We start from the raw sequence: 25,698 nt of genomic DNA, 5'->3' as shown, positions 1-25,698 counted from the left end.
GAGACTAAGGTCTGAGGGTCTCCAGCCATCCCACCGTCCTCCATGTGGGCCGGTGACTGGCTCAAGGTGGAGAACGCAGATGGTGGGGAAAGGGTAGCGGTGATGTGTGTCCGTGGCTGAGGCTCCTCTCCCTTCATGGGACCTCGGGAGGACACGGGATGGGACAGAGAGACATGGAGAGAAAGGGAGACAGGACACTCCAACAGGGGACAGGTGGGAGGCTCAGGGAAGGGGCGCGGGGTCCCGAGCAGGCCCGAATGTCCGGCGGGGTCTCCCTAAAGCCCCCCCTCCCAGACCAGCCTGGTCGTCTCTGGGGTCTTCCCGCTCCTCTTCCCGCCCCCAAAGACGGGTGTGAGGAGGACCCCGCCCCGTGCAGGGAGGGGGCGGGGCCTGCGGGGTCCCCGGCTAATGGCAAACAGCTGCCGCTCCCCACGCCGGCCCAGCCGCCAGGCCGAGGCCCAGCCCGGCCGGACGCCCGGCCGCCTTCCCGCCGCCTGGGGCCTGGCTCCGGCCCGGCCTCGGAGGAGGGCGAGGGAGGACGAGGCGGGGAGGAGGGGGGCGGGACAGAGGTAGAGAGGAGGATGCAGACAGGAGAAAGGGGTCGAGGGGAGGCAATGATGGGGCAAAGGGGCAGGGAGGTGCGGATGGAGGATGGGGTTGGGGGAGAGGAGCAGGGACAGGGTCGAAGATGAGGACGGCGCAGAGGCGCGGGGGACCGAGACACTCAAAGTCCGGAAAGTTTGGGCATAGATGATGGAGTTGGAGGCAGGGGCTGGTAGAGACCGGCGAGATCGCGCCCCGGGGTTGGGGGTGGGGTGGAGTGGGGACCACGCTCGAACCCCGAACCGGACTCGAACCGCGACCCGGCACTGGTCCTACTCGCCTCGCGCGCTCCGGCCGCCGCTGTCCCAGCGTCCCGCCGCCCGTGCGTCCTCCGCGCGCCGCCGCCCGACCGCCCGGCCCTCGGCGGTAGCTCCGCCCCCACCCCGCCCCCTCTGGGACGGCCCCGCCCCCTCGAGTCGCTGGCGGCCCGGGCACCGTGGAGGGGGATTGGGAGGGGGGACACGATCGCACCTGGACTGCAGGTGTGTGTGTACGCGTGGGGGTGGTGTCCGGCCTCGCCCCCTCCTCCAGCCCCTGGGGCACCCCCCCCCCCCGCTGTCCTCCCTCGACCGCTGCAGCTGGGCCGCTGCTGGGGGCGGGGCTGGCCGGGGTCCAGCTCCTGGAGGGCGGGCGGTGGCGGCGGCGGCGGCGGCTGAGGGAGGTCACCCCTCCCCCAGTCGGCCCAGGGCTGGAAGCCGCCCAGCTCAGGCCTGGTACACGGTGGCGTGACCACCGCGGGCCGGGAAGGGAAGGCTGGGTCAGCGCGAGGCTGCACAGACCGTAGCTAAGGCCTGGGCTCCGTGGTCAGCCAACCCTGGGCTTCAATCCCAACCCCCCCAAGCCTTTAACTACTTGCTGCCTCAGTTTCCCCGTCTGTACACCGGAGTTAAGAATGCTGCCTGCCTGATAGTGGTGTTGAGAAGATTCTGTTACCATGAGGCAGGGGCCTCATAGAGGTCCCCCAGGCAGCAAGACCCATAAATGGGGCAGTGTTTTGCTGGGAGCCAATTATACAGGGCTGGGCACTTAGCAAGGACTTAATAAATGTTACTATTATTCCTCCTGCACACATGTGACATTGTCATTTGTGTGTTGCCTTCCCCACTAGAATGTCAGCTCTACACGGGCAGGAATTTGCATATGTTGTCACTGCTGTGTCCCTGGCACTCAGCTGGTTCTCAGGGTCTGTGAATCAACAGTTAGGGTGTGCAGGTAAAGTGTACACACAGCCCCCAGCCCCCAGGGACCACACCACACAGGCTGTTTACAAAAACCATTTTAAATTAGAAAAGGCAAGAAGCATCAGTGCATACAGACGAGAACAGACAGAGGGCCCAGCCTCAATGTGCGATGTGGTCACCCCACGGCTGAGTGGGCAGTGGGGGAGACTGTCAAGAAGGCACAGACAGCTGAGGCCAGGGTGCTGGTTCCTCTGGGTGTGGTTTCAGGCCCTGTGGGCTCAGAGGTCAGCCTTCCGGAAACTTGCCCTGTTCAAGGAGTTCCTGGGGGAAGAATGAAGTGGGTCAATATGGCTACAGGGCCCCCAACCCCATAATGCTCCCCAGGGGCCTCCTCCTCCTTCTCTTCCAAAGATCTGTCTATGGTCTTCAGGCTCCCTTCACATTGGTTCCGATCTGGCCATGGAATCAGAGATTCTCTCTTAGAATCCACCACTGGAGATATGACTCATGCCCATTTTACAGACATGAAACTGAGACTCAGAAGAATGAAGCCACATGTCTGGGAAATGACATAGCCCATTTTACAGATGTGGAAACTGAGGCTCAGAAAAATGAAGTCATGTGCCTGGGAAATGACCTAGCCCAGAGCTTGAATATGTGTACATGTCCGAGTAGTGACATGCCTGTGCAAAGCCTTGAGCACCCATGTTGACGTGTGTGTGTATGACAGCCCCCATGCTCTGCCTGGCTTTGCCTGCCTGCTCTGGCCCTCTCTAGCGTGGGGGGGCCCGGGTCAGGCACCTGAGGCTGGCTGTGTTTGGTGCCAGCATCTGCGGCAGGCGCTGGGTGAGCAGGGGCTGCAGAGCCTCCCGCAGGCGGGAGTAGTTGCGCTCCAGCTCACGGTGGTACTCCTTCTGGTCTGGCCCAATCAGGGCTTTGTTCTTCCGCAGTGCATCCTCACACCTGAGGACCAGATGGCAGGAGATGCTCAGGGGCTGACGCTCAGGAGATAAAGCAAGACCAGAGGTGGGGAGTCTGAGAGCTGGGGTCAGGCATGCAGAGGAGCTGTAATGGGGGTCTGATAGATGGATATGACTCAGTGGAAATCAGAGAGGCTACAACGGTGGGGTCAGGTTGATAGGCTGTACTGGGAAGTCAGGCAGAGCACCACAATGGGGGATTAGAGGGGCTCTGATTGGGGGTGGGGGTGGGGTCAGGCCTACTTCTTGCAGAAGTCCTTGAAACAGAGCCGCAGTTTGTTGTGATGCCTGAAGAGCTTGGGATCTTCCGGGATCTCGGCCAAAAATACCTGGGCCACCTCCAGCGGACCCTGTGGGGGGACAGGGGCTTGTGAGGATGTCCGCATGGGCCCTTGGGGGCCTTGGACAGCCGGCATCCCCCACTGGCCGTGCCTGGTTCACAGTGGGCCCCACGGAGCCCTGCAGCACCATCTGCAGCATCTTGGCATCGGGTGGGTCCTGCTCGGTGGCAAAAGCCAGCTCCCGAGTTTTCTTCTGCATGTCCTCGATGGCCACCTCCACTGGCGTCAGCACGGTCTGCAAGGTGGGAATAAGCGTGCATTGGCTGGGGCCTGAGGACGTCCTGACCCAAACCAGCCCACGGCGGCTTGGACCCCAGCTGGGGGTGGCTAGGGGTCCAAGAGGCTGTGCAAGGAACCGGGTCTGGGGGCTCCTGCCCGCCCGGGTCTGGCAGGGTGGAGGTCAAGGTTCGGCTGCCTTTGTCTGGTTCTGATAACTCTGGTCTGGTTCTAGTCCAGCCTTGGGTCAGGGAGGTCTGGAGGTAGGGGTTTGAGCCTACGGATTGTGGTCCGGAGGTTGGAGTTTGGGGGTCCCCAGCCTCCCTTGGTCTGGGGTCTGCGCCTCCCCTCCTGGGGCCTGGGCCCCGCCCACCTCCTCCCGGTGGCCCACGCGGATGCGCGTCTTGATGTAGGGGAAGGCGTGGTCTGTGCTCAGCAGCGTCTTCCGCTTGTGTTGCTCGGGTAGCTCCCCGTGCGCGCGCCCGTCCGGCGTGAAGGGCGTGCAGAACAGGAAGGTTCGCAGCCCGTAGTTGCGGTCAAAGTAGGTCACCCGGTCTTTGAGCTCATAGGTGTCAAAGTGCGGCTCCACATACGTGATCTGGATGTAGGCCTGGGGAGCAGGGCTCAGGAGTGAGGTTCTCAGGCTCAACATATATATCCCTGGGGCTTGCCGGCCTCCCGCAAGGGCCCCATCCCTGGGGAAAAGGGGATTGGGGCCTCCCTGGGTCTGGGGCTTTGGATCTGGGGTTCCCAGATCTCCCTATGTCTCCTCTGGATGTTTGGGAATCCCGAGGTATAGGATTTTGGGGTCCCCCAGGAAGATAAGCTTTGGAGTTTCCCAGAGATAGAGGATTTGAGGGGCCACAGGATTATAGTACTCGGAGTCTCCCTGAATATAGGATTTTGGGGTCCTCTGAGGGGATGGTCGGGAGCCCTCACCTTCTGGGGGTCCAGCTTGGTCTTGTCCACGGGGTTAGAATCTTTGATGATCTCGACCACGTCCTCGCCGAACCTCTCCGCGTAGAACTCCTGGGGATACGGGGCTGAGTCGGGGCCGCAGAGCTGCAGCCCCCACTCTGCCCCAGGGCAGCCCAGTGCCCTGTCCACCCCCTACTGCCAGGACGTGCCTCCAGCCGGTGTGAGATCTCGGCCAGCTTCGTGATGGATGGCTCCTTGTACACGAACTCCTGCTCGTCCAGATCGCCAAAGCGGGCGCCGTAGAAGCCCACTCGGAAATAGGTCCCGAACACGCGCTGCGACTGTGGGAAAGCTGCTGTTGCCCAGAAGGCTCTGCAGGAGATCCCCCTACCCCAGAGACACGTGTCCTTGGGCCCCACGTGCAGAAGAGGGGGGGCATGGGCAAAGGACCCCGGGAGGCCTCAGGAACATCACATCGTGGGCACAGGCAGGGGCGTGGACCCTAGACGAGCGCCAACTGCCCACACCCTCACTCTTTCACCCCAGCCTGTCTCCTACCTAACCCTAAACCATTCTTCTCACTCAACACAAACCCCTAGTTTCTGATTCTCCCTCCCGCCCCATGCAGCTCCTCTGAGTCTGGATCTCAATATGAAATGGGGACTGGGACTTACTGCTCATAACTGGGTCCTCAGTGCCTACAGGGCTGGGTATATGTAGGTGCTCAATACATGCATGAGTGGCCCAGGGAAGGCATGGCTGTCTCTTGCTCTGGGACAGAGGCTCTGGTTTCCTTGAGGGGATCTTCCCTCCCAGATCTAAATTTGGAGACAGGGACCCCTCCCCCCAGGTAGACTACTTTCCACCAGGAAGGATGGCGGGGGGGGGGGGCCTCCATGCTCACTCACCAAGGCAGATCCAGGCAGGGTGAGGTGGGCACCCGGAGATGGAGGTGGGGAGCACGGGGGCAGAGAGACAAAGTCATGGGAGAGGTCAGAGGTCACAGCCCCCAACCCCCAGGGTCCTGGTTATGCTGCCCCACGAGAACAATTCCATGGGCGGAGACAGGAGATCCGGGGAGGCAGGGGGCCTGCCTTTCCCGCCCAGCTCCCACTCAGTCCTTCCCCCTTGGTTCTGGGTTCCTGCCATCTTTGGCCAGAAAATTCTCCCCAAACTAGGAGATGCCTAAAAATAGACCCATGTTGGGGAGAGGATAGAGAGGGGGAACATTCAATAAATGGCAAGAAGGAGCAGAAATCCTGGGGGAAGCTGGGGAGACAGGGAGAGACAGAAGCTAAGAGAGACACACAGAAAGAGCGATCCAGAAGACAGATGGAGGGAAGGAGACCAAGAGACACAAAGAGACAGAGACAAAACAAAACAGGGAGACGGAGGGAGGGAGTCGGAGGCCCCCCTTCCAGGCCGTGACCAAGCTGGCCCTGCCCAAGGGAGGGGTGTCTCTGGACAGCTCCCAGCTGGGTGAGTCACAAGCTGCCCTGGAGATCTGGGGCAGGGAGGGGGGCTCTGGGAGGAAGTAGTAGGGGTGCGTCATGGCCCACTGAGCCCCTGCGGCCAGGCAGCCGTGCTCCTCCAGCGCCCCCTCGTGGTCCCTGACCACTGCTGACCAGTCCTCATGGGGGCCCCAGAGGCAGGTGGCCACTCACCTCCCAGCCGGAGCTCTGTGGGTGGGGAGACAAGGGTCAAGGTCAGCTGAGCCCAGCAGGGGCCAGGGGCAGGGGCCAAGGGCAGGGTCTGGGAGGCTGTCCTGGGCCCACCTGGTGCATGATCTTGGTGAAGGCCTCCTGCAGTTTGCCATGCACGGCAGCCAGCTTCTTGTAGTCTCGGTGGGCTTCCAGGATGGGGATGAGGGTCTTGTAGACCTCGTTCACTGCTTCATAGAGCCCGCCCTGGGGATGGGGGTAGAGGGGCACGTCAGGATTTCCAGCACCGGTCCTGGTTGTCTCTCCTGCCTGGAACAACCCTGCCTCTGTGCTCCTACCCATCTTCTAGGGCACCGTCTTCCATCACCCCCTCCAGGAAGCCCACCTTGACTGCACCTGCCCCAGATAGGGTACAAGCCTTTCCACTCAGCCCCTACAGACATCCTCTCTGGTCTCCAACACACTTACTAGGGACCAGGTGCTGTGTACATCTATACTGTACCCGTGTTCCTTCATTGGTGGGAGGAGTCAATTTTTCCCCATTCCTTAGAGGAGCAACTGAACGTCAGGGACATGGAGGGGCTCCTCAGGGCCAGGACCTGCATGCCAGCCCTTCTGGCATGGTGTCTAAGACCTCCACACCCAACTGCCTCCCGGAGGCAGGGCCACTCTTGAGTGTCCCTGGTCCCCGGCCAGGGCCAGCATCAAGTCTAGCACACAGCAGGTGTCCTGAGATATTTGCTGACTCTTAGAGGTCTGTGTCTACTGTCTGGCTTATTCCCAAGGTCTCTGTCTCTGAGACTCTAGCAAAGCGACAATAATAAAAACAACATTAAAAAACAAACAAAAAACCTCTAGAAAAAAAAGGAAAGAAAAAAAAAAGAAGGCGGCTTGATGCAAAGAACTGAAACAGGATGGTAAATACATGTGATCACTGAATTTGAGCGCCGGGTATGCGAGGTGGTGGGGATACAACTTTCTTTCAGATGTTCTTGAAATTTTTTACAACAAAAAAGAATTTTAGGGAATTCCCCAGGGGTTCAGTGGTTGGGACTCTGAGCTCTCACTGCAGGACGCCGGGGTTCAATCCCTGGTCGGGGAACTAAGATCCCACATGCTGCAAAGTGCAGTCAAAAAAAAAAAGAATTTTAAATGATAACTGAACACATTCAAGGCTTACTATATCCAAGGGTTTTATGGGAAGAAAGGCAGGTAACGGGGCTCTGACGAATCCCAATCCTTCTCCCCAAATCCCCTGCCCGGAAAGGGTCCGGACAGCAGCTTCACCGTGAGTCTCTGGGAGCAGGTATCGCTCCAGCAGATCTGTGATGCTGCCCCGGCCCCAAGCCTCACCATGGTGAAGTAGGTGGCCGCCTGCTCCAGCAGCCCCACCAGCCCCAGCTCTGTGAAGTGCTTCCCGGAACAGAAGCCCTCCTCGTCAGGCGATAGGATGTCGTCAGAGATGGCGGACTCCTCCAGCACGTTGGACGAGATGTTCTGGGGTGGAAGGTGGCGTCAGAGTCTGGTCCTCGGCCCACATGTACCACCCCCTGCCTGCCACTACCAACACCCCCCCCCCCCCCCCCCCGCCAAAAGCTGCTCACCTGGAAAGAAACGCAGCCCACAGGCAGGTAGCGGCTGTCCTCCAGCAGAGCCAGGTACTCGGCCACCAGGGCAGCCGCGTGCACCATGCACTGTGCGGCCTCCGCGTGGTTCCCCAGCTCCGCGTGCTTCCCTGCCATGTTCTGCAGCCAGGTTAGCCGCAGGTCCGGGGAGCCCTGGTAGCCCCGGGCAATCCTAGAGCCCAGGTGAGAGGGACGTGAGGAGGATGGAGACGCACCTTGCCCCCTGCTTGCCACCCACTTGTCCATCCGCTTCACCCGCTACCCCACCCATCTGCCCCACTATCAGCCAATCTCCTCACCTGCACCCCTAACACCTATCCGTCCCCTCACGTATCTCACCTGTCCGTCCCCTTACCTGTCTTCTCACCTATTGTTCTACTCACCTTTTTTCTCAGCTGTCCTACTTGTCTCCCACGGACCAGCCGATCTCCTCACCTGTACCCCTCACCTGTCCAACCTTCACCTGTCTTCCCATTCACCTATCCATCAGCTCCCCTTTCCTCTACTCACCTGTCTCCTCACTTACCCCACTCCTCACCTGTCTATCCCTTCATTACCCCTACAAGTGTCACTCTTTCACTTGTCCTTCTACTCATCAGTTTACTCTACCTGGAACCTTGAGCCATGTCAGCTGTCTGCCCTGGCCCATCCCTTCTGTATGCCTCTTGCCTTCCCTGTCTCCATCACCTGGGCCCCCATCTCCCACTCCCCAGTTTCTTACCAAATATCCCCCATTCTCCTCCAAATCACTCCTTCTCCTGATCTGTCCCCTCCGTGGGTCAGCACGTCACCTGTCTCTCCCAGCTGTCTCCCTCACTTGCTCTTGTTCTCCTCTGTATCCTCATCCATTATGTTCCTCCGACACCTTTTTGATTTGCTCATTTACCTGCCCTCACCTTACTTGTGCCCTCACCTTTCTGCTCACCTCTCCACTCACCTGTCTGCTCACCTGGCCTCTCACCTGTCTGCTCACTCAGTCATCCTCATCTGTCTGCTCTCCTGGTCCCTCTGCACCTGTCCACCCTTACTTGTCTCTGTTCTTACCCGTACGCTCACCTGCTCCCTCCTCACCGGTCCCTCCCACCACCTCCTCTCCCCTCACCTGTCTGTGGGTACCAACGGCTAAAGGTTCCAACTGGCCCTCCTCACCTGTACATGAGGTCAATGAGCATCTCCGGGTCCTCCTGATGCTCCTTCATTTTCACCGTGTCAGTCAGGATCATGTGCAAGTTGAACATCAGGTCCTGGACCTGGAGCAGGGGAGTGGCCGGGAGTGACGGGGCCGAGGTGGTGGGGTCAGGGGCCAAGCAGGGCGGGGCAAAGACCCTGGTTGCGGAAGGTGGGCCGGGGGCCCCGGGGGGTCACCTGCTCGGCAAAGGTGCTGTCCCGCAGCCCCACGTCCTCCTCGGCGTAGGTGAGGATGGTCTTGAGCGAACGTCGCAGGTGCTCTTCACTGAAGTTCTGTGTTGTCCCCACCAGGGACGAAAGTGACATGGTCACTTGCATCTTCACGCGGGCAAAGTTCTGGGCGGGCCGGGAAGGAAGAGCACACCTGATCATGGGCCTCGGACCCTCACAACCAGGGCCTGCTTGGCCCGCTGACTTCACCCCTCTCCCCTCCAGCCCTGTGTCTATCACGTCAAGATCCCTGGTTGGCCGCCCTCCCCAGAGCCTCGTGGGGACCATGCCTCCAGCCCCACTTACGTTGCCAATCTCGAAATTCTGGCGCATGAGGAGGTAGAGGGAGGCGCTGGCGTGCGTGCGGATGGTGCTGACGCGGCTGCCGCAGTGTCGCAGGAGCCTCAAGCAGAGGTCGGCACACAGCTCCGTGTCCTCTTCAAACAGCAGCTCTGGGAACTGGCCCCCAGGGTGGGACAGACACCGGTCCATCTCTCCCCATTCTGGCTCAGAAGGTCCCCGATGGGGACATGGGCAGAAGCATCGGTCTGGGTTCTGCCTTCTCTGGCTAAGCCCAGCAGGCTTTGGCGTCAGACCTGGGTTTAAGCCCTTGCTGTGGGACTCCGGGTGAGTGACTATGCCACTCTGATCCTCAGCTCCCTCCTCTGCAAACTGTAGCTAAGGAGTGAGCGTCTGCCTCACGGAGTTGCTGAGCACACAGCAAGTGCTCAATGAATGGGCTGTGACTGTTACTCTAAGAAACGTGGCTGTCAGAGGTACTCACCTTGGATACCAGGGCCCGCTGTGTGGCCAGGCCATGCTGCAAGAAGAGGGCACTCTGGGCACTGCCCAGACTGTACAACACAACCTTCAGTACCGCGCCCAAGATACTCTCCCGGGCCTCTGACAGCATCACCGTCTGGGGGGCCAGAAATCCAGATGTTAGAGAGACTGGGGTGGTTATGGAGTGAGGAAAGGAGAGGGAATCTGGAGTCAGAGATCACAGGCCCTGTGGTGGGGTCAGAGGTGAGGGAGATGCTGGGTCAAGCCCTACCTGCACGATGATCTCCAGTGTATCCAGAACCACCAGGCTCGCCTCGGTTGCCAGGTTTCCGTCCACCAAGGCCTCGTGTTCCATTTCATCCTTGGTCCTAGAGGGGACAGGAGGGACTCAGGGGGCCTCTCAGGGCCAGACTCCACCCCATGGCTGAACTCTTTCCCGTCCCTCGGCTGCTCTGGGGGTGTCAGCTCTCTGGAAATTGATCTAACCCCAGCGAACTACTTCCTGCCCACACCCACTTGTCCACACGGTCCGAGGTTTGTCTCCAGTGTGTGACACTCTTCCGCCAGCGTACATTCTCCTGGTTCCCAAATGGGCTCCTCTCTGAGACGCACAGGTGCGAGTTCACAGATGTGCAGAAACATAAGGACACACATGATCGTGAGAACATATACACATGGGATCCCTGTGAGGACACTGGGTGATGTGGACGCTGGCAGGATAGATGCAGTTAGACATGAACAGGGAATACGGACACCCACATGTACAGGGATAACGCACGGACTTCCTTCTGGGAAACAGAAGGCAGAGAGGGCCCCCATTTCAGGCCCCTTCAGACACAGGCTGGGAGCTGCCGGGTGGGGATGGGCGTGGGGTACATCTCCCTCTCACCACGGCTCCGTCGCACCATCTCCTGTCGGGCTCCGATGGTGCCCAAAATAGCTTCTTCCAGCCGGGCCTTCATGTCCAGTGATTTCTTGAATGTGAGGCTGTTGATGCGTTCAAAGGCCTTTTTCCCCTGGGAGGGCAGAGAATGGGTTCAAGGTTGATTCTGCCCTTTTCTGTGGGCTAAACTGGTCCTGCTTCTTCCGGCCCTTTCCAACCTCCAGGACCCTGTGCTTAAAGACAGTTCTCTCCTTTACAGCAAGCTCTCAGCACATCCTGAATTCTGTTCATGAAGGAAATTCTCCTTTTGCTTTGGCTAAGCATGGAAATAGTCCACCCCTTTCTCTCCAGGAACTGGGATACAGTCCACCCATTCCCACACAGCCCATGGCACCCCAAGGCCCCGCATGCATCCTCAAGCTGCCTCCTATACCCCAGTTCCCCGCCCACCCCTCAGACCTTGTATTCAAAGGCAGCCAGGCAGAGGTACAGCAAGTCCAAGAGACGACCCAGCTGAGCGAGGGCCAGGTCCGCAGCCCAGCGCTGCAGCAGGGCTGGCTCAGCATTCTTCAGGACCCACAGCACACACACCAGCAAGGTCCGGCTGGATTCGGCAGAGAGGGCACAGCCCGAGCGAGCAGCCTGGGGCCAGAGAGGGGGCAGGGTGCTCAGAAGGGAAAGAGTTGACTTTCATCTTCTCCATATTAAGATGAGAACTGGCCAACTGGTACTTCCTTACATACTATCATTACTGGGTTATTGGACACACAATGTCCAAAATTCGATAAAAAATCACAGGACACGTGAAGAGGCAGGAAGATGTGATCGATAACGGAGGAAAGACGTTAGACGCAGACACAAAGATAATCAAATGTTGGATGATGTCTCTGGGGACAGGGCTGGTACTCACCGTTGCTGGGCCCTGGGAGATGCTGGCCCGGGAGCCAGGGGCGAGGGGGCCACCAGCGATGGCCATGGCCACTGAGGGGTTGATGGTGCCTCCTATGTCCCCTTCCCCTTCTGTGTCTGAGTCGAGCATAGAGGCCAGTCTTGACCGTTGACCTGGGCCCTCTTGGACGGGGGGGCGGAGAAGAAAAATGAGCTGGTGGTAAGCGCTATCTCTGTCTCAAATTCCAGCTCACGGGTCACCTCCTCAGGGAAGCCTTCCCTGATTCCACCCTCCAGACCAAGGTGGGGTCTCTAGTTATCGACTCCCAGAGCTCACTTATTATACTTGTAATTAGATACATTCATCATGCGACTGTTTCTAAGATCCACAAAGGTCTGGACTATATCTGCTCTGGCCATTCTATGCTCGATGCATAGAAAATGGCCTGGTGCACAGGAGCAGTCATTGTAAAGATGATGGTGGTGGTGACAATGGAACAACCATGATAATGGATGCTGCTGCTATTATTACAGCACCAACTGGCACTTACATAGCATTTCCTATGTGTCAGGTGATGTCTTAAGTGCTTTAACAATATTAACTCTTACGCTTCAAAACAACCCTACAACATAAGTACTTTTATCATCCATACTTTAAGGAAGAAGAAACTGAGGCACAGAGAGGTTAAGTTACTTGCCTGGGGTCACACAGTAGATAAATGGTAGAGCCAGGATTTTAATCTAAACAGTCTGGTTCCAAAATCTCTGATCTTAAAGTGAGTACCCTCTCCGCTCCCCACTCCCCCCAAAAAAACACAGTCTCATCAGAGAGAGAGTTGCTGTCAGCAAGTACAGAATAGGTCTCACCCTAGAGTTTCTTAAAATAAAAGGTCAATGGAGTTTTACTAAAGCTCCAGCCCAGCTTAATGTAGCTGAATTCCTGACTGGATTGAGGTGATCAGCCTCTTATCCTATCTGTCTAAAAGAGAGAAAGAGGAAGCTTCACTGGGAAAAGAGGACACTGCTTCATTCCTAATGGTCCTTTTACACACAATGTCCAAAATACAATAAGAAATCACAAGACATGTGAAGAGGCAGGAAAAGGTGACTGATAAGGGAGAAAAGACAACAGAAGCAGGCACAGAAATAATCAAATGTTGAAGGGAGCAAAACTTTAAAAAGTAGAAAAGATGCACAAACGTGGGTTAAAAGATGGAGAATTTCAACAGAGAACCAGAATCGACCACAGCAACAAAATCAAAATTTACAACTGAAAAATATAACATTTGAGATTCAGAACTCAATGGCGGGGGTTAATAGAAGACCAGACACAGCAGCAGACAGAAGTAGTGAGCTCAAACACAGGCGAACAGAAAGTTTCTCAACTCAAGCACAGAAAGCAAACAGAATGAAAACCAGAACAGAGCACAGCAGACACATGTAACATGATCATAAAGGTCTAACATACGTGTAAGTGGAGTCCCAGGAGGAGAGAAGAGAGAAAACGAGGCAGAAAAAAAAATTCAAGAGGTAACAGCTGAGAGTTTCCCCCAAGTGACGAAGGGGGTCAACCCACCAATCCCAAGTCTGTGTTTCCAACCACTGTACACACTTGTCCATCCATGGTACCAGTGCATGTGCATACAACGGAACGAACCCAAGGGCTCCCACCACCCTCTCACCCTGATGTTCCCCACCTTTCCCGCCTCACACCTCTTTCCAGAACATAATTCATTTATTGGACGCTGACAATATCCCAGTACTACACTTCCTCATATTTTTCACATAATCCTCATTGGTACTACCACTGTCCCCATTTTACAGGTGAGAGACCTGAGGCTCAGAGAGGTTAATGGCTTTCTTGGGGCCCCACAGCAGCACTTGAACCCACTCCTCTGACCCTAACACCCATGTTTTCACACCTAACATGCTCGTCCACCTTTCCCAACCTCAGCCTTATACGACCAATCAGACCCCCGGGTCATGGGACCCCGCCCCGCCCTGCCCCGCTGACCAGCAAAGTCGTGCAGCCGTGGCAGCGTGTCCCGGGCTAGTGACAGCAGTGGCAGGTACAGCTCAGCCACTCGGGCCTTCACGGTGGCCTCGGCATAGCGGGGGTCGGCATCATGGCCACAAAGCAGGCTGTGGACAGCACTGATGGCCTTCTTGTGCAGCAGAGATGCCCTGTGGGGTAATGAGGTGCTCAGGTCAGAGTAGACGTGGCTCCTGGACCTTCCCCCCGACCCTGGGGCCAGGCAGGGCCTGTGCTCACCCCTCGGCCTCAGGTTCCAGGGCCAGGGCCAGTTCCGTCAGCAGGAGCCCAGCCAGGAAGTGCTGCTGCCGGAATGGTCCACTCAGCTCAAACATGCTGATCACCTTGGGGTCTGGAGCCTGGCTGGAGAAGGTGGAGCCCTGGAGAGGGGGACAAAGCAGGGGACCAGGGGCCAAGGGTCAGGGGTGAGAGGTTGTGGTTAACTCATCTGTGTGATGACGGGACACAGGGTCCAAAGTCAGAGGTCTGAGACGTGGCAGATGGAATGCCAGTCTGGGAGTCAGGATTTAGAGGTGAGAAATCAGGAGCTGGCCCTGCCAGGAAACTGCTGAGAATGCAGGGTCAGAGGTGAAGGGTCAGAGGTAAGGAGTCCGTCCCCTGGGCAGTGGCCTATTGCAAAATGGACAGAGACGAGGGAAGCACAGAAGAACTGAGAGGTGAGAAGTTATAGGTCGAGAAGAGGAGGCAGAGGTGAGGCCAGCCCACCTGCGAGGTGGTGGAGGATACGGAGGGCGAGGGCGAGGCCGGGGGCGACAGGGGGCAACAGGGGAGGTTGAGGGTCACGTAGTGCTCGTGGCTGCACAGGATGCGGGTGAAGTCCATGCGAAGGGTCAGTAGCACCGTTGGGTTGGGGGCTGACTGCAGCCGTGTGGCCACCTGCAGGGGAGGGGTCAGCAGGTGACATTACCCTGCTCCGCCCACCACACCACACCACCCCCTGCCACGTCCCGTCCACACGTGCTGTCCTCTCCACGCCCCCCCGCAGGTGTGCCGTTCCCACCGTGTCCCCCCCGCAGGTGTGCCGCTCCCGCCACCGCCCACCCCTACCTGCTTGTAGTGAGCCCGGACCAGGCTGAAGACGAAGCCGCGGTCCACCAGGGACAGCAGATCGCTGAGGAAGAAGGCCAGGCTGGCGTTGAGGCGCTCGGCCAGCTCCGCGTCCTGGGGGCACAGGGCCTGTCAGCCCACGCCCACTCGCCCCATCGAGCCTCGGTCCCTGCCCTGGGCCTGGCTCTCGCCGAGGCCACCAGCAACGCCCGGAGCCGTGTCACTGCCCCAAAGCCCTGGGTCTCCTCAACACGCCCTTGTTTTTGGGCTTCAGACTGCTGGCCTTTCTGGTCATCCTCCTCCCTCTGACTAGCCCTTCCCCTCCCCCCAGTTATGTGTCTACCTCCGACCCGGCTCTGTTGAGGACACTCGTCTTTCCTCTCTCACCAGATTTGAACAACACGATGGCAGAGACTGGCTGCTGACTCGCTCCATATCCTCTCATAGGTATTGGGACCCTTCTTCAGAGTTCAGAGCTGGGTAGAGACTACATTTCCCAGCCTCCCTTGCTGCTGAGACCAACCACGTGACCACATTCTGGCCAATGGGATTTGAGAGGAGTGATGTGGCAGGTCCTCCCGTTCCCACCACCTGTAACCACCACCTGTAACGCCTGATGTGATGGGTACCCTGATGAACTGAGATGGCCAGGCCCACACCATGGAGCCCCCCGCAGCCCACTTATGCTCAGAAATAAACTTTGGTCACTTTTAAACGGCTTGTGATGATGTTCAAGCAAATTAACCTCTGCCCTAACTGATACACCCTAAGAAATCATTTAACAAGTATGTACTGAGCATCTGCTATGTATCAAGTCCTGTGAATGAGACAGACGTGGTCCCTGTTGCTCGTCCAGCTCACAGTCTCATGGGGGGAGGGGATGATAAATAAAAGTATTCCAGATAGTTCTAAGTGTTGCAGAGACAGCTAACAGGGTGCTGTTTCTAGAGAAGCCTGAAGGATGGGAAAGAGCCCAGGGGAGAAATACATTCTGAAGAGAGGGAACAGTAAGTGCAAAGGCCCTGATGCAGGAAGTGCCCGGTGAGTGTGCTGCTATGGCCTCAAAGCCCAGCTGCCCTCCCGCTCTCGTGAGCCACTCTGTGGCCTCACAGGTTAGCAAACTCAGAGGTTCTCAATTCCTTGCAACCCAAAGAGACAAAATACAAAATCTGCTTGAGCAACACATCCATAGTGGGGCAGAGACAGGGTCTGCCTTGTGCATGAAGCCTGATATAGTTGGTGCCACATAAATGTCACGTGAAGGAATGCAAGCACTGTGGCCTGTCACCGATGACCCCCCCAGTGGCTGTGATGAAGCTGCTTCTTCTCAAAGGCGTTGTTCTTTCCTGCAGCCCTTTTGAGGAGGGTTTCCCCATAATCTGGACCAGCCTTTGGGAACTCAGCCCTTGGGAAGGCTCTAGTGAAACAAGGTCGAGACCTTTGAGACCAGCCCAGCGGTCATGGGGGATTGCACAAGGGCCAGCTTGGGCCAGACTGGCATTTCAAAAATCTGGAAAATTCCCATCAAATCCAGAAGTCCCCTTTCTCTTTAAAGATCAGATATTCTGGCCACCACTAATGGGCACATGCCCTCTGGTCCACCACGAGGCCCACTCTCCCAACTGAAGCTGGTGGTGAGGGTTCAAATCCCCATTCTGCCCCTTCCCAGTCATCAGTAAAATGGAGAAAATAATAATACTGACTTCATGGAGTTGTTGGGAGAGTTTAATGATGTGATCTGCCTAGAGTATTTAGGTACACAGTAAGTGCTCAATAAATGTGTGATTTTATTACTATTATCATTATCATCTGCCCAGCTTCTGTGAGCACTGGAATTAATGGTCCAGGGCCTGGATAACCACCAAGCTTTCAGAACATCAATGTCCACTTACTGAGTACTTACTGTATAGCGGTGCCGTGCTGAGGGCTAATGGATCCGCCCTGTCACCTCTCTGCCCTCACCAACTCTCATTCACCCTTTTATTCACTCCACCCCAGCCACTCACCTCCTCGTTGCTCCTCTAACTGAGGCAGGGTCCTGCCTCAGGGCCTTTGCACATGCAGTCCCCCCCCTGCCTGGAATGCTTGTCCCTCAGATATCACATAGATTGCTTCCTCATCACCTTCAAGTCGCCCCTAAAAGTCAGCTCCATGTAGGCAAGGAACTAGGTCTGATTTGTTCACTGCTCTGTCTCTAGTTCCCAGCACAGGGCTGTGCAAACAGTTGGTGCTTAATAAACAGACCTGTCCAGCAAATGGAATTTGTGCTCTTGTAGCCAGGAGGCACCGGGCAGGATTGACGCCTCATCTGGCTGACCCTCTGTCCTCCCTCAGCACCTCCGCCCTGCCCCTCCTCCCAAGGAGGCCCCTCCCCCCTCACCTTGTGGACACGGGTAATGACCTCCAGGCCCACAGAGCCCACCAGGGCTGCGATGTCATCCAGAAAGCGCCCGGGGAAGCGAAGCTTGCGCGGTGTGTCCAGCTTCTGGCCCAGAACCAGGTGCAGTGTCATGCTTTTCACCTGGGGGCAGGGCGAGAGGAGCGGTGGGTCCTGAGGGGTTGTGGGTGGAGGGGCTTGCCAGAAGGGGGCGGAGACTGGGGGCCTGTAAGTGGTGGCTTGAGGTGGGCTAGAGGTGGGCATAAGGGGTCCTGCATGTGGCTTGAGCCCCGTAGTTATGGGGTGAGGGTGGGGCCTGATAGCTGTGGGCGGGACTTTGCAGGTTGTGGGCGGGGCTTGAGGATGTGGGCGGGGCCTCAATGGGTACTAGGCAGAAGGGTGTGAGGCTGAGAGAGAATGGGTGGGGCCAGAGCGGGTCTCCAGGGGTCAAAGTCTGGCAATAGGAAGGCCCACCAGATTGGGGGGGGCCCTTATAGGCAGGAGTAGTTCAAGGCACCTCTTGAAGAGTTTGGGGGGTGTCTTGCGTCTGATCCCAATAGTTTCCTTCTCTCCTTTGGGGCGGGGGTCTCCTCGCTAGTCAGGGGTCTCTTAATAGTCTCACAGGGAAGGTGGGAGGGGCGGAATCCTCACTGCAGAGGGGGTTTCAGGTAAGTTTCAGGGGGCCTCTCCAGGAAGATATTCCCTTAGGCATCTCTAATCTCTATGTGGGGGTCTCTTGGGGCCATTTCTCAGGGGGCTTAGGTGCAGTCTCAAGGGACTTCTCTCCCCTGGGGGCCCCTTGCTCTTGGGCAGGAAGGAGGGCATCTCACCATGAGCTGGAAGAAGAACCAAGCGTGCTGCAGGACAGCCTCACGCACGGCACTGCCACTGACCACCCACTGCAGGGCCAGCTCCTCGTGAAGCAGCTGAGGGCAGGAGCAGGGGTCACAGAGAGCAGAGGAGCCCACCCCGTACCCCTGTCTGGAAGGTGTGACGGGGAAGATGCAGCTGGAGGGCTTGGGGTTAGAGCAGCGGGAGGCCATGCAGAACAAAAGGGGCCAGGAGGAGTCAATGTACCCTCTTCCCAGGCTCTCCAGACCCTGCTGGGCTCAGGGGCAAGGGAGCTCTGGACTCCAAAATGGAGTCACCCACCCCCTCCTCCCACTACCTTCTGCACAGTGGGTCTCAGCTGGGTGGCTGGTGGGGCCGAGGAGGAGCCCTCGAGGTAGGAAGAGGTTCGGCTAGCGCTGCGGTCGATGGCCTATGATGGGATGGTGAGGGGATGGAATGGCGAGGGGGGTTAGTGTGGGTGCAGGGGGTACGGATGGGGAAGAGAGACGGTCAGCACGGATGGAGGACAGATGTGCCCGTGTGGATGGACAGCGGAGGCGTGGATGGAGCGAGCCGTGTTAATAAAAGTAGAAGTGCGTGGGTGCAGATGGAGAAGGTAAGAATGTGACAGAAGATATGAGAAGAAGCAAGACTCAGGTGAGGAGACAACAAGCAGGGCGAACAGAACAGGCGAGAATGTGGATGGGAGCCCGTCCGAGGTGAGCACGGATGGAGCAGGGCCCAGAGGACAAAGGTAACAGAAAAGGGATGGGGGGAGTGTAGGCGGGGAGGGTGAAATCAGTGTAGACCGAGAAGAGAATGTGTTAAGAGGCGCGGGCGCGAGCGCGAGTGAGGACGAAGGTGGAGAGTGTGAGTGAGCCCGTGAGTTCAGGGATGGAGAGAGGAGGTGGAGGGCACCAAGGTGGAGAAGGGAGAGTGTAGACAGGGGCGTGGAGTATAGACAAAGAGAATTAAAAGCAGGATGGAGGAGGAGAAAGAAGAAAAAGAAAAATAAGGACAGACGAGGTGAGATGGTGATCTGAGGCAGCAGGAGCAGCTGAGAGCCCCAGGTTCCAGGCCTGGCCCCGCTCCAGCCTTGCTTGGGGCCTCACCAGGCCTCAGTGTTCCCATCTGTGAAATGGGCATGAGGTGCTCAAGCTCCACCGTCCCCACCTCCTTTGCTGGTCAGGAGGTAAGGCCAGTGACAGGGAGAGGAGACCCAATGATGGAGCTGGCCCAGCCCTGGAAACCGTGCAGGCATCTGCCTCGGCTGTGGGGGCCCCCCAGCTCCCACAGTCCCAGCCGCATGCCCTGGGCTCCTTAGCTCGCATCAGATGGACCATCCATGGTGAAGGCCAGCCTCGCTGCTGCCTCCTGCCTGGAATGCCTGCCCTCCTGCCACCTTGTCCCCTCCTATGTGCTCTTCCAGGCCCAGCTGACACCCCAGAGAACAGAGGGCACTGGGTGGGGGGGAGACCTGTTAAAAATGTGGGGGCACTGGAAAAGCCCACGAACCCAGACTCCCAGCAATCTTAGGAGAAGACTGTCTGAAGGTGCCCCTGTTCATGCTGTGAACGGTCCCCTGGCTGCCACGCAGTGCAGGTTGCCTAGAAGACAGGCACAGAGCTGTAACAGGGCCTGGGGCCACGTGAGCGGGGAATCTAGCCCTTGGTGCCTAGGGGCCTCTGAGCTTGGTCCCCACCTCTGCATATGCCTTTCCCTCCACCTGGAATGCCCACTCTTCCCTGACTGACTCTATCTCACCCTTCAGGTCCCAGCAAAAATGTCACCTCCCAGGAGAGGCTCCGCAGATCACCCAGAGGGAGGCTGGTGGCCCCGTTTCAGTTCGTTTCCTTTCAGGCATCTTCACACCCTGCACTTACATATTCATGTGTTTGTTTTATGGGTGTCTATCTCCCCGACTAGCCAGCAGCTCAGGGATGAGGCTGGGCCTAGGATCTATCTCCCCAAAAAATCCTGCCTGGGATGCCCTAACTCCCCGTCAGGCTCAGGACCATGGCACTGAAAGGTGAGTCTGCACCACTTCTGAAAATTCAGAGCCTGGGGCTCTGGGCGAGCCCATAGCAGAGCCAGGACTCGATCCCGGGTCTGTCTGATGGCAAAGCCCCTTCCCACATCAGGGTCCTGGGAAGGGGCAAAGCAAAGGGGTCCCTCTGCCTGAAATGGGGTGGGGGAGCCTAGAGGTTCAGTTCCATCCCCTGGGCATCATTCAGGTTGCTGTGTCAAGGAGACAGTTCAGAGTCTCCTGAACAGAGTGGATTAAAGGGAGAGAAACAGGCCATGCGGGGCGGTGAGGTGAGAGTGGCTGGATGTGCATATCATTTGCATGCTATTTGCATACCACCCTGTCCCTTCTGTCTGTGCCTGAGACTGCGGTCCCTGTGGCAGCAAAAGGCTGGTTAAGGTGACCATGTGTCACCTACAACATCCACGCCACAGCCCCAAACAAAGGCAGGAGGGAGTCCGCTGCCTCCTCCAGGCAGCCCCCCAGGTTAGTCGGCTGCAGCCAGGAAGGTGGAAGGAGTTCATGCTGAGGTGGGGTGACACGCGTGCAGGGGCAGGTAGGGAGGGCACCTGTCTGGGGTCGGCCCCGCAATAAGGGGGTGCCCGTCGCAGCACAGCCTTGCTGCCTCCTGGAGCATAAGCAGAATTCACCCAGGAGTGTGAGCGGTCGATACCCTGGAGATACACGGATAAGTGGTAGCATCTATGGGCAGAGGGCAGGGAAACCAGCGTGAAACACCAAGCGTGCTCACTGCCCTGGGCCACACGTGTGCTCACGTGGACACCCACACGCAACCCGGGAATATGTGCGTGTGCAAATGCACACGGGGTGTACATACGTCTGTGCGTGGAATGCATGAGTACATGCACCCGTGTTCCTGTGCGTGTGGGGTGTGTGTGTATATGCACCCTGTGTACATACATGCATGGGGTACCCACGGAGATGCACCACTGTGCTACGCACACGGTGCTCTTGTTCCAAGATCCAGTCACCCATCCTTGGGTCAGCCTCAGAGTCTGAGTCACAGCTCCCAACATGTGACGGCCAGAGCCCAGCCCTACTGTCCAGGGTCAAGCCTCTTCTTCTTTTTTTTTGTTTTGCCACCCTGCACAGCTTGCAGGATCTTAGTTCCCCGACGAGGGATTGAACCCACGCCCTCGGCAGTGAGAGCTCGGAGTCCTGACCACTGGACCGCCAGGGAACTCCCCAGGGTCAAGTCTTCATCCATGCTGTTGGCTGTCATTTCCTGTCTTCCGTCAACACTGAATCTTTCACCCGCCCACCTGGCAGCCATGTCCACTGAGGCTGGAGAGAGCAGGGGCCCCTCGCCCTACCTTGCTGGCCAGGATGCGGGAGACCTCGTCGTCCACAGAGCCAGGGGCCACGGCCAGGTCGGGGTTGCTACTGCTGATGCTCTTGGAGCGCGCCAGGTAGAGGCTTGCGGGGCGGCCAGGGCCACGGGCCAGCGTGGCGGGCTGCACCGTCACTGGAGGGGCCCCTGAGGATGGAAGGAATATGCTCAGCCCGCTGCCCCCCTGTCCTGATGACCCCCTGCCCTTTCCCAGTCAGCTGCCCTTGGTGAAGTCACTTCCTCTGAACCTCTAGCTTCCTCACCTGTAAAACGGGTGTGATAATGGCTTGGCCTCATAGCAATCTTGGGGAGAGTGAAAAACACTGAGAACAGTGCCTGGCACATTATAAGGGTTGGTGCATATTATTATTATTATCCTTTTTTATAAGTTTATTTATTTATTTTATTTTTATTTATAGGCTGTGTTGGGTCCTTGTTGCTGCACACGGGCTTTCTCTAGTTGTGGAGAGTGGGGGCTACTCTTTGTTGCGGCGCACGGGCTCTAGGCGTGCGGGCTTCAGTAGTTGTGGCTTGAGGGCTCTAGAGCGCAGGCTCAGTAGTTGTGGCGCCTGGGCTTAGTTGCTCCGTGGCATGTGGGATCTTCCCTGGCTAGGGATAGAACCTGTGTCCCCTGCGTTGGCAGGTGGATTCCTAACCACTGTGCAACCAGGGAAGCCCAGTGCTTATTATTTAGCAAATGAAAAAAAAAAATCCAACTTTATGGAGTACTCACTGTGCCAAGCCTTTTGCATGGATTACTATGTCATTTACTATAACTAGCACAGCCATGAGAAAGGCACTATTATTACCATCGTTTTACAGATGGGAAAACAGGCCCAGAGAGGTAAAGTCACTTCCCCAGGGTCATAGAGCTTGTAGACAGAACTGAGATTCAAACCCAGACAGCTCTGCTTGCTGACCTGCTAAATCCCTTGCCAGTCAAGTTTACAAAGACTGGGACTTCCCTGGTGGCACAGTGGTTAAGACTCTGCCTGCCAGTGCAGGGGACATGGGTTCAATCCCTGCGTCAGGAAGATCCCACATGCCACGGAGCAACAAAGCCCATGCACCACAACCACTGAGCCTGCTCTCTAGAGCCCGCGAGCCACAACTACTGAGCCCACGTGCCACAACGACTGAAGCCCGCATGCCTAGAGCCCGTGCTCTGCAACAAAAGAAGCCACCTCAATCAGAAGCCCGTGTACCACAACGAAGAGTAGCCCCCGCTCACTACAACTAGAGAAAACCGGAGTGCAGCAATGAAGACCCAACACAGCCAATAAATAAATAAATAATTAATTAATTAAAAAAAAAAAGTTTGCAAAGACCATACCCCTGGGGGTGGGGCAAAAAGTTCTTTCTCTCTTTCCTGTAAATTGCCCAAACCAACTAAAGCCTGTGCAGCCTCAGGACCTTTGCACATGCCCTTCCCTGGCAAAGGATGCTCTCCTCCCAGGTATTCCCTGTGCCCCAGGGTCTCCCACCAACACTCACCACCTGGGAGGCTGGGCTCCGTGCCAGGCAGTCGGAAGGCATAGTAGACATAGGCAGCCAGCAGCGGGCAGTGACCACGGGCATCCTGGGCAGCCTCCAGGCTCCGGTGGACGAGGCTGACAACATGGGCCATCGCTTCAAAGGCTACACGACCCAGGTTCACTGCAGGCAGAGCAGAGGTCAAGTTCCAGGTCCCACGACCTCCTACTTCCCCAGGGAAGAGACTTCAGGATCCAAGGGGATCATGTGGCCATCAAAAGGTCAGGGGACGAGGGGACTGAGGGGCCATTTTTCAGACTGGAAAACTGAGGCCAGAGAGATAAATGGGCTATGGGAGGTCACCCAGGACCAGTGGACCCAAGGCCCATTCTCCAGATGGGGAAACTGAGGTCTGAGGCTGTGCCAGCTCACCGATCTGGCCGCCGATGATTGGGGGCCGCACGACCAGACGTACGAGCTTGTCCAGTACATGGTGGGAGAAGGCGACGAGGGGCTCGGGACTGGCGAGGCGCAGGGCCGCCAGGCTGCCCCGCAGCTCCTGCTCCACAGTGCTCTCACTCAGCACGGCATCCTTGAGCCGGAATGGAAAGGCCCCCTCCTCCAGGACATGCACCAGGGTGAAGAACTTGTCCAGGTAGGGGTCCTGGTGGGGGACCAGGGGTGAGTGGGGCGGGCCCAGGGCCGCCAGTCCAGGAAGGGCCCAAGGGATCGGGTGGGAGGCTGAGTGGCCTGGGACACCAAGGCTGGGGATCAGTGCGTGGAAAATAAATGAGGAAAGGGACAAGACGGTAGCTCAAGAAGAAAAGACAGGGACTTCCCTGGTGGCGCAGTGGTTAAGAATCCACCTGCCAATGCAGGAGACACAGGTTTGATCCCTAGGCCGAGAAGATCCCACATGCCACAGAGCAACTAAGCCCCGGCGCCACAACTACTGAGCCTGTCCTCTGGAGCCCGCCAGCCACAACTACTGAGGCCGTGTGCCACAACTACTGAAGCCCATGCGCCTACAGCCAGTGCTCCACAACAAGAGAAGCCACCACAATGAGAAGAGTAGGCCCCACTCGCCGTAACTAGAAAAAGCCTGTGCACAGCAAAGAAGACCCAACGCAGCCAATAAATAAATGTACTTTAAAAAAAAAGGAGAAGAGAAGAAAAAGATGGGGAGTGACCACAGAAATAGCAAGAGACAAATGGGGTGGGGGGAGGAGAGACCACGCAAAGGCCAGAGCTCCAGCTGGGATGGCCGCTGGCACAGCTGCCCCCCTGCCTGATTCAGCAGCTTCCCTGGGAGCCCGGCCCCCCTGACCAAAGTCACGTCTATGGCCCGAGGCCAGGCCTCCCTGGTCAGTGGAAACTGTTACCCAACCCCAGGGCCAGACTCCTGGGCTCCGGCCTCACCCCCTACCTGGGGGTGCACAGAGGACACAGCTGTGAGTTCCACGCTGAACACGCCCTTGTGGCCATCCACCCAGCGCATGCCCGGCAGCGCCACCTGCGGGAGGCACATACCAGGTGGGCCCTGGCTGGCGCTCCCCCACCGCTCAGGCCACCAGCCTCAGCCGTTGCGCCACTGTGGCCTGAGCACGGCCCTTCCTGGGGGAGCCGCCAGGTACCCCGCCTCCTGGCCCCCGCCCAGCCCAGAAATGGGGGCAGATGGAGGAGGAGCGCAACAGGGATCCACCAGGCAGGCCGGAAGCCTGGGATGCTCACGGGAGAAGGGAGACCCCGTGTGACTGTTATTGGAGGGAAGGAACAGGAAATAGCATAACGAGAGGACCTGAGGTCCCCAGGGTGCGAATTAAAGGGTATGTGGGAGGGTGACAGAGCATGCACACGGGGAGGGGGTGCTCTAGGGACGGTGATCAGGGAGGCAGGCGGGGCTGAACATGGGGGACTGCGGCAGAGGGGCAGTGGAATCAGTGGGGAACCGTGAGTGCAGAGGCACCCTGTCGAGGACAGGGCGGGACACGCACGGGGCAGCTGGACACAGAGAATTAATAATGGGGGTGGGTGTGCTGAGGTGGGCAGGGGCCTTGGAAGCCCTCACGGAGGACAAGGCTCCCAGGGTGTTGATGGGAAGGGAAGCAGGGCATGGATGAGGGACTCGGGAGCACTGATGGGGCACAGGATGCTGGCTGGTAGGGGGTCCAGGGCACGTACATCCGGTGTGAGCACGGAGTAGCTGGGTGGCGGCTGGTCCACAGACACGGGGAGGCAGAAGGGGCCGGTCCTCAGGCGTCCATGCTGCAGCAGTGGGATCCACTGGGGAGGGGCTGGGGGTCAGGTGTGGGGCCGGACAGGGGCCGGAAGGGCTGGGCGTGGGGGCGGGGGGAAGGCTCACAGTAAAGCCCACAGGCGTCTCCAGGGCTGTGCCCGGCCGGGGCTGGCAGCTGACGTGGTAGAAGGTGAAGAGCAGGTGGTGGTTCTCGGTCACGCAGGCTGGAAGACGCAGCTTGAACTCCTCGTAGAACTCAGGGGACCTGGCAGGGCCGGGCTGGGGGTTCTGCTGGGGGCTGGGCTCCCCCCCGCCTGCCCCGCCCCCTCTGCCTCATGTTCTCCCATTAGCACTCCAGGAGCTTGCCCCCCGCCCCTCTTTCTGCCCTACTGTACCCCCATCACCCCCCCCGCCACCACCCCCCACATACTTGTTATGATAGACCACTGGTGTGAAAGCCTCGCGGGTGAATTCACTGCAGCTGGACTTGCCAAAGATGACCTGGGGAAGCAGGGGCATGAGGGCCGGCTGGGGATACCCCGCCCACCTCCTCCTGGGCCCAGCCACTGACCGGCAGGGCCTGGCTGGGGTCCTCGCCCGCCATGTACTGCACGCGCACGGTGAGGTTACGCACGGAGCCCTGGCGGCTGCTGAAGTTGAGGCTGTGCGGGTACACGTACAGCAGGTTCCTGCGGGGGGCAGGGGTATGTCCATCTCATGCCCATCAGAGGGACAGGGAGCCAGGGGGACAGTGGCCACACCGCTGGGATACTGAGGGCTGGGTCAGGGGCATGTATGGGCACCAGGCGGGAGATGTGACTGGCAGA

The 25,698-nt window shown here is 58.0% G+C and overlaps 1 protein-coding gene across 9 annotated transcripts in view; it reads right to left on the bottom strand.

Moving 5' to 3' along the window:
• Positions 1–1,864: 1,864 nt before the first annotated feature.
• DOCK6 (dedicator of cytokinesis 6) overlaps positions 1,865–25,698 on the bottom strand; it is a 43,472-nt gene continuing 19,638 nt past the window's right edge. For 3 of the 9 annotated variants that reach the window (XM_057708543.1, XM_057708549.1, XM_057708550.1), the window contains 35 exons: positions 25,443–25,560; positions 25,302–25,372; positions 24,998–25,136; positions 24,817–24,918; positions 24,062–24,148; positions 23,068–23,299; positions 22,657–22,818; positions 21,146–21,309; positions 20,381–20,485; positions 17,785–17,880; positions 16,958–17,098; positions 14,578–14,691; positions 14,236–14,406; positions 13,750–13,889; positions 13,492–13,661; positions 11,500–11,660; positions 11,049–11,231; positions 10,596–10,722; positions 10,223–10,307; positions 9,978–10,074; positions 9,708–9,842; positions 9,230–9,382; positions 8,891–9,049; positions 8,675–8,775; positions 7,505–7,697; positions 7,254–7,397; positions 6,015–6,146; positions 5,904–5,918; positions 4,449–4,580; positions 4,261–4,350; positions 3,695–3,931; positions 3,197–3,340; positions 3,008–3,114; positions 2,586–2,747; positions 1,865–2,105 (listed from right to left, as the gene is read on the bottom strand). In XM_057708543.1, the coding sequence (XP_057564526.1) occupies positions 2,063–2,105; positions 2,586–2,747; positions 3,008–3,114; positions 3,197–3,340; positions 3,695–3,931; positions 4,261–4,350; positions 4,449–4,580; positions 5,904–5,918; positions 6,015–6,146; positions 7,254–7,397; positions 7,505–7,697; positions 8,675–8,775; positions 8,891–9,049; positions 9,230–9,382; positions 9,708–9,842; positions 9,978–10,074; positions 10,223–10,307; positions 10,596–10,722; positions 11,049–11,231; positions 11,500–11,660; positions 13,492–13,661; positions 13,750–13,889; positions 14,236–14,406; positions 14,578–14,691; positions 16,958–17,098; positions 17,785–17,880; positions 20,381–20,485; positions 21,146–21,309; positions 22,657–22,818; positions 23,068–23,299; positions 24,062–24,148; positions 24,817–24,918; positions 24,998–25,136; positions 25,302–25,372; positions 25,443–25,560 (4,612 nt within the window). In that variant the 3' untranslated portion in view covers positions 1,865–2,062. Of the gene's footprint in view, positions 2,106–2,585; positions 2,748–3,007; positions 3,115–3,196; positions 3,341–3,694; positions 3,932–4,260; positions 4,351–4,448; positions 4,581–5,903; positions 5,919–6,014; positions 6,147–7,253; positions 7,398–7,504; positions 7,698–8,674; positions 8,776–8,890; positions 9,050–9,229; positions 9,383–9,707; positions 9,843–9,977; positions 10,075–10,222; positions 10,308–10,595; positions 10,723–11,048; positions 11,232–11,499; positions 11,661–13,491; positions 13,662–13,749; positions 13,890–14,235; positions 14,407–14,577; positions 14,692–16,957; positions 17,099–17,784; positions 17,881–18,122; positions 18,216–20,380; positions 20,486–21,145; positions 21,310–22,656; positions 22,819–23,067; positions 23,300–24,061; positions 24,149–24,816; positions 24,919–24,997; positions 25,137–25,301; positions 25,373–25,442; positions 25,561–25,698 lie in introns of all 9 variants that reach the window. The other 6 variants (XM_057708551.1, XM_057708544.1, XM_057708545.1 and 3 more) reach the window with 6 other exon arrangements.

Source organism: Hippopotamus amphibius, chromosome 15 (genome assembly GCF_030028045.1).
Source record: "Hippopotamus amphibius kiboko isolate mHipAmp2 chromosome 15, mHipAmp2.hap2, whole genome shotgun sequence".
Classification (NCBI taxonomy): Eukaryota; Metazoa; Chordata; class Mammalia; order Artiodactyla; family Hippopotamidae; genus Hippopotamus; species Hippopotamus amphibius.
The sequence above is the reverse complement of the archived record's forward strand: the minus strand, read 5'-3'. Positions and strand labels throughout refer to the sequence as shown.